General features: G+C 38.2%; 1 protein-coding gene across 1 annotated transcript in view; it reads right to left on the bottom strand.

Annotated features, from left to right (window-relative positions):
- The window catches only part of SLC2A9 (solute carrier family 2 member 9), a 107,664-nt gene that overhangs the window by 61,543 nt on the left and 31,712 nt on the right, over positions 1–14,409 (bottom strand). The window contains exons 6-7 of the mRNA XM_064511430.1: positions 14,018–14,150; positions 5,716–5,903 (exon numbers count right to left, since the gene is read on the bottom strand). Of these exons, the coding sequence (XP_064367500.1) occupies positions 5,716–5,903; positions 14,018–14,150 (321 nt within the window). The remainder of the gene's footprint in view (positions 1–5,715; positions 5,904–14,017; positions 14,151–14,409) is intronic.

Here is a 14,409-nt window from a genome sequence, read left to right as displayed (position 1 = left end):
AGAGACCAGACTCATTAAAATACTGAGCACTCCTGAACGACTGAGGGCAGGAAGAGAAATGAAGGGAAGGTGTGAATTTTGGGAGGATTAGTCACAACACTAAGTTATACCTCTGCTTGGAGACTCGCTCAGAATTACAAGCAGCTTTAACTCAGTTTAGCTTAATTCACTTTGGAAGTAAATTGAAGAAACTCACTTTAAGCTTGAACAACAGGATACAAACACTTTTCATGTGGCTTGGCCACACCACTTAAAAAGCATGTTTGGGTTGTTTTATGAAATATTTCACTGGCAAGTAAGAATAGATAAAAGAACAAAAAAGAGATACACTCTTAGAGGCATTGCAGAAATCAGATCTATTCAGTCACAAAGTGTGAGATTTATCTCACTTGACTGCAACGTGGACATTACATCCAAGTCATCACCCTAATCTCTCTTTATTTTCAAGAGAGATAAAAGATAATTTTAGAGTGAGTGTTTTGATCGAAAGGAAGCAAGTGCGTTAGGATGCACTGAATCACAGGCGGGAGAAGCTGCCGTCGCTGGACAGAAGCACGGGGAACGCAGGGTAACCAGCTCGGAGGAAGACGTTCACGTTTGGTCATCAAAACCACATGCCGGATAGAGAATATATACTGGTAATACTTCAAAATAACATGTCTGGTAAGTATCAAGCCCCACTCGCATCACAAATAAAACCAGTAACTACACAGTATGCTGGACTCAAGGTTCCTGCAAAGAGCTAGCCAAAGATTGCAGCTGCCAAAAGCATGCAGCAAGGAGAGGCAGACTTGGAGAGAGAAAAAGGTAACTGATCTTATTGAGAAGGTGCAAACAATTGAAATAACTGATTATCAGAAAAAACTAAAGTTCTAAAACACAGCAGATTACCTTTGACAACAAAAATGAAAGCCAGAGATAATGCATGGCCCTAAACATAAAAGTAGCAGTGATATTTTTTCTGCATGCCGCCCAAGTGACAAACCCTAAAAGGAGGAGCGGTGCTCAAGAAAAGGCTTGTCTGATGAATGGCAGTGTTTTGATCGCAAGAGGAAAACCCTGCTGTCTGCCAGCAGATTAGGCACATGCTACATCTGCTCATCACGCTACTAACTCAGGGGCTTTTTTAAAAATATAAAAAGCTGTTTGTTCCAGACCAAAGGAGAAAAATCCTATTCACCTTACACAGAACAAAAGACCAAGGACTAAAAAGTTAGCTATATCACTTTACAGCTAGGGAGAAGTTGACTTAAGAATTTTATGCCTACTGCTCGCACATCAGCCCTTACCCGAAGAGATGCAGAGACAATAAGTGATAACAGCAAATTTCTCTATATGAAGCAATTCATGCAATGTGTAGTGGTGCTAATTGTGTATTTCATTGGTGTCCTGCTACAGAGCACAGACTGAAGTAAAAATCGAGAGTCAGCTGCCAATTCCCTTTGAAATATTTATGAGCACGGATCAAATTTTTGGGACCCAATACTCTATCATCCTACTCACCAACCTCCCCCATCCCCAGTAATTATAAGAAAAACAAATAACAAAACCATGACAAATGAAAAGTCATTTTTTCCTGTACTACAAATTGTCAACAAGACTGTGGAAAAATTCATACAATGGAATTTAGAAACCATGCAATTTAGACATTTCACTCTTGATATCAGTTTTGCATAGCAGGTAGAGCTCCTAGAAAATGATGGAGATATTGTAGGTATAATAATCTTGAAAAAGAACAAAATTAAAGAAGCTAAAGAGTCACCTAAGTAGACGACGCCTGAATATATTTGCCAAAACATAGCAACTGGGCCATAAAAAGTTTCACATGTGATTTTACAGAAGAGAATGAGTGACCATTAATATAAGAGTGGTAGTAACACAGCTAGGTTAAAAAATGGCATAACAAAGGCAGAATGAGATTCAGTGAGTTATTAACCTCTGTAACAGCACAAAAATAAATTAGGGTAAAAATTAACATGTAGATACACATTTTAAAAGCAATAAAGGTAAATGTTTTTCAGCCTGTGCATCCTTTGACAGGGAAATACATTGCTCTAGGATATTACTGAGACAAACACTACTCCCTAGGTTAATGATGACATCTTTACTTTCATTTAAAAAACTTTTCTAACACGGCCTTTGTTAGCTGATGTTTTCGACTAACAAATCTTGAAATGAAAGAGCTATGGAAAATAGGGCAGAAGGTCCAAAAACCCAGAAACAACCATTGTCCTGTCCAAAGCATTACAGGGACATCAGATTTATTTCATCTATGGTGGGTTATTGCTGCTCCACAGCATGAAGCAAAACTTGAAGTCACCATTTTGGTCATTTAAACAGTTGTCAAAAGCAATGGCTGTATCAGTTTGATACAACTCCTACAGCATTTTGAACTCCATGTGTTTGGAGACAACATTTTAGCATTGTTGTTCTTAGCTTATAGTTAGCTGCTTCAAATTTAAGTTTTCCTATCATAAGCTTTTACTTCTATAATCTCTTACCTTAAGTGGCATTTGTTATGTGCTATCAGTGGTGTTCCCAAACATTTTCACAGAGACACCTCTAGTATTGACTCAATTTTCCAGTCTTTTTATTTCTCATTCAGGTCCTATATACATTATTTCCTAAAATTTTCAACTGTTTTCCCTTCAGTGGGGAAAAAAGAAGACAAAAAAAAAAAAAAAAAAAGATGGGTAACAGCACAGATTCGCACTGCTGTCCCTTCTGCCCTCATCCCTTCCCATGCAACCTGATGCAAGTCTTCTCTCGAGCAAGTTGGAAGAGCACACTGTGGTAGGACTTTCACACCCTACTGCTCCATGCTCCCCCCATCCCTAGGATGATTTCCTGCCATTTGAAATATAGCTCCCTGGCTTAAGCCTAGACCCCAGAGAAATCAAGGGATCCCACTTTGCAAAGAGCTGTGTTAAAGCAATATGCAGTGCAGTACATTTCTTCATATGGACAAGATAAAGTTCACCAGTGAGAACTCAGTTTTGCACTTTCTCTAGAACTAAGAAGGTAAATAGAAATAGTGGTGGAAGGTAAATACATTTATTATGGATAATATGCACCACAGAAATTTTCTTAGACTAATATGTATTCATTTATTTATGTCAATTTAGGTCAGACTGTCTGGTATTTCACTATAATTGAATATATTAGTATGATCAGTGCTTCACCATGATTTCTGTTCCATGTGGAGACCAACAAATGTACTGTTTTGAAACAAAATAATTTTTATTATAAAGTAAAGCCTTAAAAGGAAATAAGTATTCTCAGATACCAGCAGGTTGATTACAGAAGTCTACCATTTGGTAGTTTCCCCTAGGAGTGACCTGAGACTCTTGCCTGAAAGATGTCCAACTTTCCCATATGCCTAGCCCAGACGGCAGCTGTTGAAAAGACCAGGCTGACTAATAGGGCACCATAGACAAAGTAAAGAAGAGTTATGAGTTATACATTTGCTGCCAGTTAAACTTTGCTGACACTGACTCAGACGCAGCAGGTAAGTTCAGATGCAGCCAGTCAAACCAAGAACTAGGCTTGGCGATATTTGTCTTATCTGTGTTGGCACTGGTAATTTCTGAGCTTCCGATGACTTCATTAAGATCAATCAGGAAAGCCGTGGGCAAGAGACAAGCAACCAACACCTGATCTCTTAACTTAAGTGGTCCAACTATTTCTCTTAATCTCTATTATCATTTGTTTGTTTTTCCTGGTTGAAGTATTTAAACCATCAATTCCAGAATATTCATTTTATGTGAAATTTTTTTTCATGCTTTGTGTTATTACATGGGAGGAAAAACAAAGTAATAATAACAATAACAAGGTAAGGCTTGAAATAGCCAACTGGAGGGCACAGGAATCCTGACAAGAGTAGTTTTTCTGAGGTGTATTTTCAGAGAAGGAATCACCTAATGATTCTTTAAAACAGCTCTTGCATTCATTTTACACTGGACACATCTAATTCCCCCCACCTACGCATGCTCTCAGGTTGTGAGCGTTTTTTTGCTCTGCCGTGGAATACTGGTCAATCTCTGTCATTTATTAAATATGCTGAAAGCCACAAAACTCTTCTTTTACTCCTGAAAATGTACCTGTGGTGTTCTTTTTTTCTTTAGGGAATATACTTCATAATTTGAACAGTCTGTTTCTTACTATTAGTGTCATTTTATTTCACATACGCATTGATAAATTGTTAGAAAGACTGGATGACAAGATAATTCCATTTCTTTTCTTGAAAAAGTATCCACAGCGAGGAACAAAATAGCCTGTTATTAGCACTGAAATCCTACAATTAGAAGAAAATATCACCTCTACAAGTGTTTTTATAGTTCACTCTACAGTGCGAAAATTCTTTTAGGTCCCTCCTAGTGTTTTAGTTAACTTTTTGCTATTTGAGTTCTAATCATGTTAACCTTTCATACGGTCTGGGACCAATTACTCTGTATTACAAGTTCTAACACTATATTTACAGATACCTGAGCTAACCCTGAACTAGCTAGCTTAGATATCAGGAACATTTACACTCATTAGCACTGATTAGCACTGTGGGAATAAATGTGGTTCAAGTATGCTGTAATGCACAAAGCCACCATTGCCAAGCTCCGTTCAGCAGTGATAATACTGTCCTTTCACATATAAGCAATTGATGCTTATGGACCATGATTGAAACCACTTTCACTTTGAGACACTTCACGAGAACATTTCTGTCATGCAGTGTTAAACATTGAACCCAGATGTCACAAGCTGCAGCAAGGGAAATTCTGCCTAGATATAAAGAAAATACTTTTCACAGTGTGAGTGGTAAAAACACCTGGAACAGGTTGCCCAGAGAGCTTGTGGACTCTCCACCCTTAGAGATGTTCACACCCCACCTGGACAAAGCCCTCAGTAGCTGAAGCTAACTCTGAAGGTCATCCTTCTTTGAGCAGAGGGGTTGGACCGGGCAACCTCCAAAGATCCCTTCCAACCTGAAGCATCCTATAATCCTCTCCTAACCAATGCAATAGGCTAAGATAGCTGAAAATGAAACTTTGATATGTATTAGCCTCAGTCACATTAATGGTCAATAGGATTTTCCTCTATTGACTGGCTTGTGTCTGTCTTTCCTTTTTTGCTCCACTTTCTGAGAAGGGCATATTGGACTGGAGCATATTCTTCAAATTGTATAAAACAACAAAGACAATAAAAATCAAACATCCAGTGCAACCTCTTAAAATTCTTTACTGGAACTTTTGTTCACTGGTATAAACACAGAATTGAATTATTCCAAACAAAAACGTCTACTGAAAGGATGGAGTTTACCTGACACAAATGAACAAAAGGTGTATCAGACCAGATTTTAATTGACCAAAATCAAAATACTGGAAATTATGCCTGAGCATTAAACAGAAGAGAAGGGTCATATTCCATCCATCACTTTTTGGGTCCATAATTTGTTACGGACTTCAAAAGGACAACTAAACAAAGAAAGAGTTCTCCAGCCTCTCCTGCCTTTTCCTGTGATCCCAGAGTCCCCAGGGGCACTGACCGGCCCCATCACCTCAACTCCACGTGCCAGCTGGGAATGACCCCCTGCTGCAGCCAACTCTGCCTCGGCTGCAACTCTCCTTTTCCTACCAATTTATTTAAACAGAAGGCAAAAAAGGAAAAATAAAAAATGGCCTTATTCAGCCCAGAATATGCCACGGCCTGAAGAAGGGCACTTACAGCATTTAGCCCGCAGAGCTGGTAGCAGCCCATGGTGACGACCACAGTAATGACTTGCCATCGCACAGCGCGGGTTCTCAGGAGCTGAAGTACCGACACCAACCGGGTGTTTCTTTGGACTCGACTCTCTGACAAAACTTCCTCTACTTCATGAGACACGTCCTCTTTCCCAAGAAAGGTCTGAAATGCTGCAAACAGAGGACATGCACTTTAGGCCAGCCACCTAGCACTATGCGTGTTAATAAGAGGTTTTATAGAAATTGGAATGTTTGAGAAAACAGAAAATATGCATGGGTTATAACTTCATTATTCCTCTGCCTCTTCATCAACAACATAATTGCAGTCTGGGTATGATCTGGCTTATCCCTGTAATCAGTCCCAGAAACTGCAATAAGAATACAAATTCTTTGGCACCCTGCCAGATCAGTCCCTCTCCTTATGCTATTTCACGTGTAATATAGCCTAAGGTACAGTGCGAGGTTAAAACATGGTGTAAACTGAAAAAGGGTTTAATACCAAAGCAGTTCTGAACATCACTTGACTTGGCTACTTTTGTAACCAAACCAATGTAGCAGACTTTGTTGCTGAAGACAGATTGGACAAAAAAGTAATATAAATAAATAAATATTTATATATATATATATATAATGTACGCAAGTCTGATAAACCAATAGAAGACAGGCATTTGAAAGGGACAGTTATTATTCTTCAAAGTATCTCCTGTTTTTACAAGCATATAATCAAGAATTCACTTCTTCAATATATTTAAGGTTATAAAGAATTATACAGAGCAGTTCAAGTCTTCCTATTTGTCAGCGCTGGAGACATGGGAGTTTCTTTACCTGGCAAACATTAGCAAACAAACAAAACACTCCACAAAAAACATACTGTTAGGTATTACATTATTGCATGTCAATGATTTACTGAGCTACCTTTCCGCTGTGAATAAAAAAGCTTTCCATCTCACATACCATGTCCAAAGGTATCCTAATGGAGGTGGTCTATTTCCATCAAACTTACAAACTTGTTTTATAGATGTGGTTAAGCTGAAGATATTTTCATCACAATCTTGTGAACATACCCTGGGGGTAGGCTTTTTAAAGGATATTTAAAGTGTTCATCTTCTTGGAGTGATTGCAGAGAAACAATTACATTAAACATGTCCCTGCAACCAGGCGCTCTAACCCAGCAGGATGCTAACTCCAAAAAAGATCCCTTACGCAGCAGGTCACTTAAAATTGCTCCTTTTAAAGGAAATAAGAGTTATTTTTATTTTTAAAAGTGATTAAGTTGATTTAGTTCTCCTAAAACTAAGTCTAAGTCTATTTTCAGTTTATCCACAGCTTTACATAGCACTGCCTATAAATACATGATATTCATATTTTTCAATACAGTATACACTCTTCTGGATCACAGAAAAGACCTGGATGATAACAAAGCCAGAGACACTCACTAATCATGATTAAAATGCCCAGGCTCCGTTTAAGTTTTGAAGTTACTAAATTTTAACTTTACCCAGCAGGTAAAAAGGCCAAGTGGTGGCATTTCAATGTTCTGAGGGACAGGTCACATAAATTGAACGGGTGGACTCACAGGAGCGGCTCCCTCCTTGCCCCTCGTGAACGCACAACACTGCACCTTCTGCCTGGCTTCCAGTGAGAGAATTCAACTTGTGGGCCAAGATCTCCAGACACTGTTAGCATTTCTATTGCATTTTAATAGGCATGACTCTATAAAACGAAGGATGATTTTTAGGGATGAACACTCAGCACCGCTGCGTGCTGGAGTCAATTTATATTATTAATTTCTTCTGAAATTCGGTTTCTCCCTTGCTAGAGGACAGGTCAGAATTTTTAAATCCCTCTGTAAGCATATGAGATCTACCTTTTCCTATAGGCCTTATAATCAGAAATGGGTTAAAAAAAATTCAGGCCTTGTAATACAGAATTTAAGCTGCTGAGTTTTGTCCTTGTACTGCAGTCCACTTATTATTAAATGACATGCTAAATGCTTGTTAAAATGAGTGTGATGTATTTAAAGGCCAGGATAAGAAAGGTAAAATTAGAACAATGTATACGTATAGTATGTTACAGTCCATGTCTCACACCTATATTATACCTTCATCAGTATTATTAGAACATTAATAATGAAAAATTCCTGTAAAAACAAGAATAACCAAACATATATCAAAGCACTCTACTTTTAAAAGACTCTCATAGATATTTAAGCATCTGTTTATCAGTGTAAATTAGGTCAGTGCACAATTTTCTTTATTTTCCCTGCCCTCAGAATCCCCAGCATTCCTGTAGGGCACACAAGTCAAAAATATAGGTGCAGTCAAGTAAAAAGAAAGCAATCTGTCTTTTCTGCACAAGGGAGTTTGTTACGTTTCTAGAGGGACCAGGAAGTAAAAAAACCCTGCAAATAGAAAAATTTACCAAGTACAAGGCAAGAAAAATAAATATCTCCTTTCTTTTACTTCCCCTTCTGATATTTTATCTCAGGTGTAAATGCCAACAGAAAAATTTTGACAGATACTTAAAACTACCAACAGGTCCAGAAATGCAAAGAAGGTGTTATGCTATACATGCATAGTTTTGAGTAGGCAACACTAAGTCTGTTGGAAACATATTTTTCTGTTACTCAAAACACCTTTTAGGTTTCTTTCATCAATAGCTTTTCCAATGCAGTACGAATCACAACTTTATACATAATTAATGTGGAAATAAATTCTGCACTAGCAAGGAGATGAGAAAACTAAAAGGTCTTTTTAATTTGTGATGCTTAATTCTATTCATTTTAGATTTTGACATCTGCATTATTGGCACTGAGCATCACAGCAGTCCTTGTTAGCCCTGCTGCAATGATTCATTTCCCTCCGTGATCGGTTGCCTCTCTCTATAGGGAAGTCTTATTTTCATGTCTTTATCCTGCCGACACATAAAGCCATCTAGAGTCCCCACTGTGGCAACTTTTAGATCTTTCACATGTTTCCCTTCGATTCACTTGAAGCAGAAGGTCCTAGATACTCTGCTTTCAAAGGCTGGTACGCTGCCTTTATAAATAGCGAAAGAAGTGGACAGCTTCAGTCAAGGGGAAAGCAGATAGGAAACCTTTCCATTTAGACCACTAGTTTTTATTCATCTCGGCTAAGCGAAGATGAAACATTTCAAAGTAGTTCAAAGCTCTGGATGAAATCGATCTGTACTGTCTTTAAAACCAACCAGGCCTTTAAATTAAGTTAAGTTGGGCACTCAAGAACTCAACCACATGTGGAATTACTAATTCTTTTTTCACTGTAGTGCTTCCAGGGCTATGTAAAGAAAGCAGTTTTGTTATAAAGGCTGAATTAGCACGTACATTTGCAGAAGAGATTTAAAAAGGATAAAACTGTTACTGTGTGGTTTACAGAATAGGGTCAGCCCCAGGTAAGATGAGGCAGAAACAGAGAACAGTGGTCACAGGCAATAGTTTGGAAAATATGCTTATGCCTTTAAAAAGAAAAAATAATAAAAAAGGAGATATGAATAGCATTGTTGTGTTGGCTTTCAGTTCACTGATGATGATGTATATTCAATCCAGTGTCTTCAATAATAAGCTTTGTTTAAGCTCTCCCTAAACAGTGTCATCTTTGGCCACTCCCAAAGACAGACTCCTGGGCTAGATAGACCATTGGTGTGAGCCAGTACAACATTTCTTATTAATGCTGGTTTCTAGACACACAGGGTGCCTTGCTGTTTGCTGCACCAATTGCAAAAAGCTATCCAGCTTCACTGCTTTTGAGTCAGATATGTAGTAAGTTGCCCATAATAAATTTAGGTCTGCATAAAAATATTTGGCAAAAAGAAAAAAAATATTATTTTCAAATACCACCCATTTTATTAGAGTACCAGGTAGCCAGCAGAATAATTTGGCTGCATCTTGCCAGAAGAGATTTACACAGTCATTAAAATGTAGCAAAATATTAATTAAATACTAACACTTAGCATGGCAAAGTTTAAGAATAAATATCAAGTTTATTATTCAGTAAATACAACTGCAGTTAGACAAACAAACCATTCAGACTTTTCCCATGTTTCAGTCCCTTAGTCCTTTTAAAAACACACAGATCTGTGAGTTATCATCCAGTTTGGGATTATATCTTTACCTATTCTTATCTCTGATTTCACAGACCATTAATACAGAAGAGGCCTGCTCAGATTCACTTGAAAAGAGCCAAAGTATACTGGTAAAACAAAATATCCACATGCCACTCTAAATTAACACAAGAATTGGTAAACTGAATTAGATCAAAGGTCCAGTGAATCAAGCATCCTTTCTAAAGGAGAAGAGATTTAGGAAAAGCTTACTAAAAAGGCAAAGATCATGGTATCAACACTGCAGCTTTTGGCAGGCAGCAACCATCTGAGCTGGATTACCATAAACTGGCAAGTTTAGTAGCCGTGGTATCTCTTCCGTTCCAGCAACCCTATCTTATCACACTCACAGACATACAAAAAGTACAGATAAAAAGTGATATACACCCTTGGTGTCTGCAATAACAACTCCATTTAAATCAATGGATTTGCAGCAATTTGTTCCTGCAGTAAGTCTGGTTTTAATCTCTCTCTAGTTCATGTGGGCCCCATGCAGGGACTTGTCTAAAATTAGCTACATTTTTTTAAGCTACTTTTTTTAGCTACTTTTTTTTTTTTTTTTTTTAATAATCAGGAATGGCCTCACGCCTCTATCATATCAAATGGTAGCAATTGTACTCCATCCTTCTAAAAATTAAAAAACTACACTTCATTCTGTAACTGATGAATGGTTTCTTTCATAACCATGGGAGTTTTAACGGATTATTGAACAAACTAGATGATCAGATTTTGTACATTAACAGCAAATGCTATTGGGACACTATATCTAAGTTATCTGATCCTGAAGACCCTTTGCTACTTAAAGGCATCATGTTCTTTGACACCACTGCCAAAGAAGAAAATGAGGCCACTTGTACTTTGGTAGTTATAGTCTGGTTAACTCATGGAGACAGAGAAAAAGGAAGGGATGAAAGCAAGAGCAGAGCTTTCTGGAAACTCAATGACCTGCATTATCCTATTGGATTTTCATTACTCTAAAATAATTAGGAAGATTACCTTTGTCCTCCTCCATTTTAGAAGCTTTGAGAGACACGCACATTTTAGAGTATTTTATAAGGACTAATGTAGTCATCTGCCTTAAATACAGCAGACCTTTTACAGATAACAGTTTTATTTTTCTCCAGCGAGATATAATCCACAGTGAAATGTATGATATTTGCATGAGTAGTGTTGATCTCTTTGGGGAAAGAAAAAGGATTTAATCACAAGAGTTGCACATTTCTGACATTAATACGCAGATCTAACCTAAGAGGCAAATAATTCAAGAGCATTACTGTTGTCATCATTAAAATGGGGAATAATACATTGTCATTGATGGCTTACGAGCAGTAGGTTTTCTAATAATCCGCAAATCCCCCTGGTCTCCCTAATACTCGTGCATCCCTCACCCATCTCCTCAGATAATGTAAACAGACAGGTGTTTTTTTTGATTGTTGATTCACAGTTGGCCACTCTCCTGTTTTGTGAATCCCCTCACTTGTTTCACTATGCTATGACATTAAATCCCAACCACCTGAGACTTAGGTCTTGTATAAATCTGGATTTCACCATTTGCCTTGGCATGAGGTTGGAAGGTCCTGAACTCCCACAACAGGGTTAATGGTGTAGTTCTCCTCTCTCCATTTTCTGTCCGACTGGACATCAATTCCATCAGTCACCTGAATTCTTTCCCTACCTATTGCCATGCTGAACAGGGACCCAAAGTTATTCTCATTTGCAAGTCTACTTTTGTAATCCTCCCTCTCATAACGACGTGTAACAGTAATAAAATTGCTTGTGTTCCTATATCTTTCATAATAAGGCATGTAGATAATGTTTATAATATGGAATACACCAACTATATTGCTTTACAGATGTATTTTGTGGATTATAAACTCCAAAATGATGTCTAAGAATCACCCTTACCCATCTTGCACTTGATATCCTACAGGCTACCTTGCCAGTGCAACAAGGCAGCCAAGTCTGGAAGCATGGCTGCTAGGCTTGAATGGGAGCGAAATTCAGTGCAATGTATAGACCCTACTGTGCTAGGTTCTTTTGCAAATCTCTGCCCAGTATCATCAGTTCCTTCTGCTTCGGAAGCTCTGAACATTACATTCAAAATGAGTCTCACTCTGTACTACAACATACACCAGTATTAAATGTTTATTTTAGAGTTAATCAGGTCCAAAAGCTGATAGCATCTTCTTCTATTGATAAGCATTTACTTCAAAAATTTGGTGATACTTTTTTATGTTGTTTAAGTGAATGCCTAAATTTAGAAGTATAGTCTTTAAGGCAGCTCATGTTTATCACTTGTCTCAAGAAAAAAATCAGTAAGCTAGTTGCTACAGCTCGTTTTCTTCCAACTGCTAAATCACTGGCAAGAAGGCATGGGCAAATTTGCTGTCCTGATGTCTGCTATTCCAAAATCCACCTCCAATGCTTCCAGATAAGCTTTCAAATCATTCTCAGAACGCGTATGCTAAAAACATACCCAAATGCTGTTGGACTATTACCAGCAACAGCAAGTGGCATTAAAGGCAGGTAGAGTTATTTAAATGCCAAATTTTTACACTACATTTTAAACTTTGGCTAATCTACAATGAGACTCCCAAAGCTCTTTTTTTTCTTCTCCTTCTTCTCTGTAGAAGATTAGATGGATCAAGCTCAAGCTACCGGAGAGGCCCAGTTTCATTGTCATAATGGTGAGGTTTCCAGGTAGCGCGGCAGTATTTTCAACAGATCCCTATGACAAGTCAGGGATGACGGTGCACCATTTCAGAGGCAAACTCCTAGCCAGGCATAGCTCAGGAAATACGACATCCACAATTTTATCAGGTAGAGCTCAGCCAGTTTAAACTTGGCACCAAAAGGCATTTCTCCTAAGCCCAGCTGTGGTGCTCCAGCCATTAATGGCTCGGCAGTCTGCCCCCAGCCACTCACCATCACTTCCCTGCGGGACAGGCAAGCCCTTTCCTCTGTGGCTCCTGAAAAAGCTGTTTTCTGCCTCACCAAATCTCTGCTGTCTCTGTGAAGCTGAAGAACTTTCCCCTAAGCCTTTGTGTTTTTCCTGGCTTCTCTTTATTTGCTTTTAAACACTGAAACTGTATCAACTGAATATTTGAAGCTATCACATTCACAAAATTCAACGTGGGAGACTTTTCATTTGTGTGTCATTTTTATTTCAGAGTGCTGACCACTACAAAAATGCTAGTTTTTCATATTACTGTAGTAGAAAGAGGATACAGTAAATTGGATTAATTTAATGATAAATTGGATAAATTTAACAATACTAGTGTTAAGTTTCAGGGGCTGATTCACACTTTGCAAGTAATTTTGCAAGCAACTAGTTAGGGACTGAAAATGTTAGGAATAATTTTTAAAGTCCACTCATGTTCTGCAAACATTTTGGTATGATAATCAGGCTGCTTCCTTCTCTGCACACTATTTTTAATGTATGCCTATAATAAGCTAAATCAGATTTTTCAACATTCTCTCAATACGGGACTTTATATCTGACTGTAGTAATTTTACTGGGGCAGGGTACACAACTACTGTGATCACACAAGCATGTATGTACCTAGCACACGTATATGTCCTGTGCATAGGACCTAAAATAAGAGCAAAATATTGTGATTTATATCTGTAAAACCTCAAGAAAACAATATGGAAATGCTGAAAATTTTCACAGTTAGAAAAATGTATTATGTTTTATTAGATCAACAAAGGTTATTGAGTTACAGGGACACATGGTTAAACACAGCCACTGCTGGGCCAAGCCCAGCAGCACAATCAGCATCCTTGTTAGCCGGACTGCTGAGGCTCGAGACAAGGGGCAGCCACGAAGACTGAGCTCATCCTTCACTCCCCAACGAACCCTGCAGGGAGTGGCTGAAACGCAACTGCAGGATGATTTGGGTAGGTTTGTGTCACCACGCATAATGCTACATTAGGTAGTTGGAGAATTTCATAAGAAACAAAACAAAACAGAACAAACTGCAAAAAAACCCTGTTACTTTTACATATAAACCAAGACAAGCAAAAAAAGGTGAGGGAAAAATAATTACCAAGAGAGTATTTCCTATTGGAATATTCTGCTTTCACTGTGATGTCAAAATTACTTTCCAGTTTGTGTCCCTACAAGATAAATCCTTTGCTACGAGAAACTAAGTAACACACCATACCTTTTTCTGCCTTGCTTGTGTCATGTTTCTCAAGTAGGAGGTAACGAGGACTTTCAGGAAGAAAAGGCAAAACCACAACTTGAATCAGCGAAGGAACAAAAATCATTCCAAATAAGTATGGCCATCGAGATTCCTACAAGACAGATCCAAACATGATTTTTAGTAAAACTCTCCATAGGGAAACTAAGAAGAAAAACAGCTGTGATCGGAAACACTAACTTTTCACCATTCAACATATTGCATCAGTGAGCACAATAATGTCTTGTGTCTCAGCTTAGTGAACAGTTTGAACACTTCCCCCTCAGATCCCTTTACTCAAGGGCTGAGAAAGAGACAATTTAAGTCATAAGTTGACAGAGCATCAAAAAAGAAAGAGGCAGGGGAACTAAAAA

This window comes from Dromaius novaehollandiae, chromosome 4, assembly GCF_036370855.1.
Source record: "Dromaius novaehollandiae isolate bDroNov1 chromosome 4, bDroNov1.hap1, whole genome shotgun sequence".
Classification (NCBI taxonomy): domain Eukaryota; kingdom Metazoa; phylum Chordata; class Aves; order Casuariiformes; family Dromaiidae; genus Dromaius; species Dromaius novaehollandiae.
This window is presented reverse-complemented; position numbering and strand designations above follow the sequence as displayed.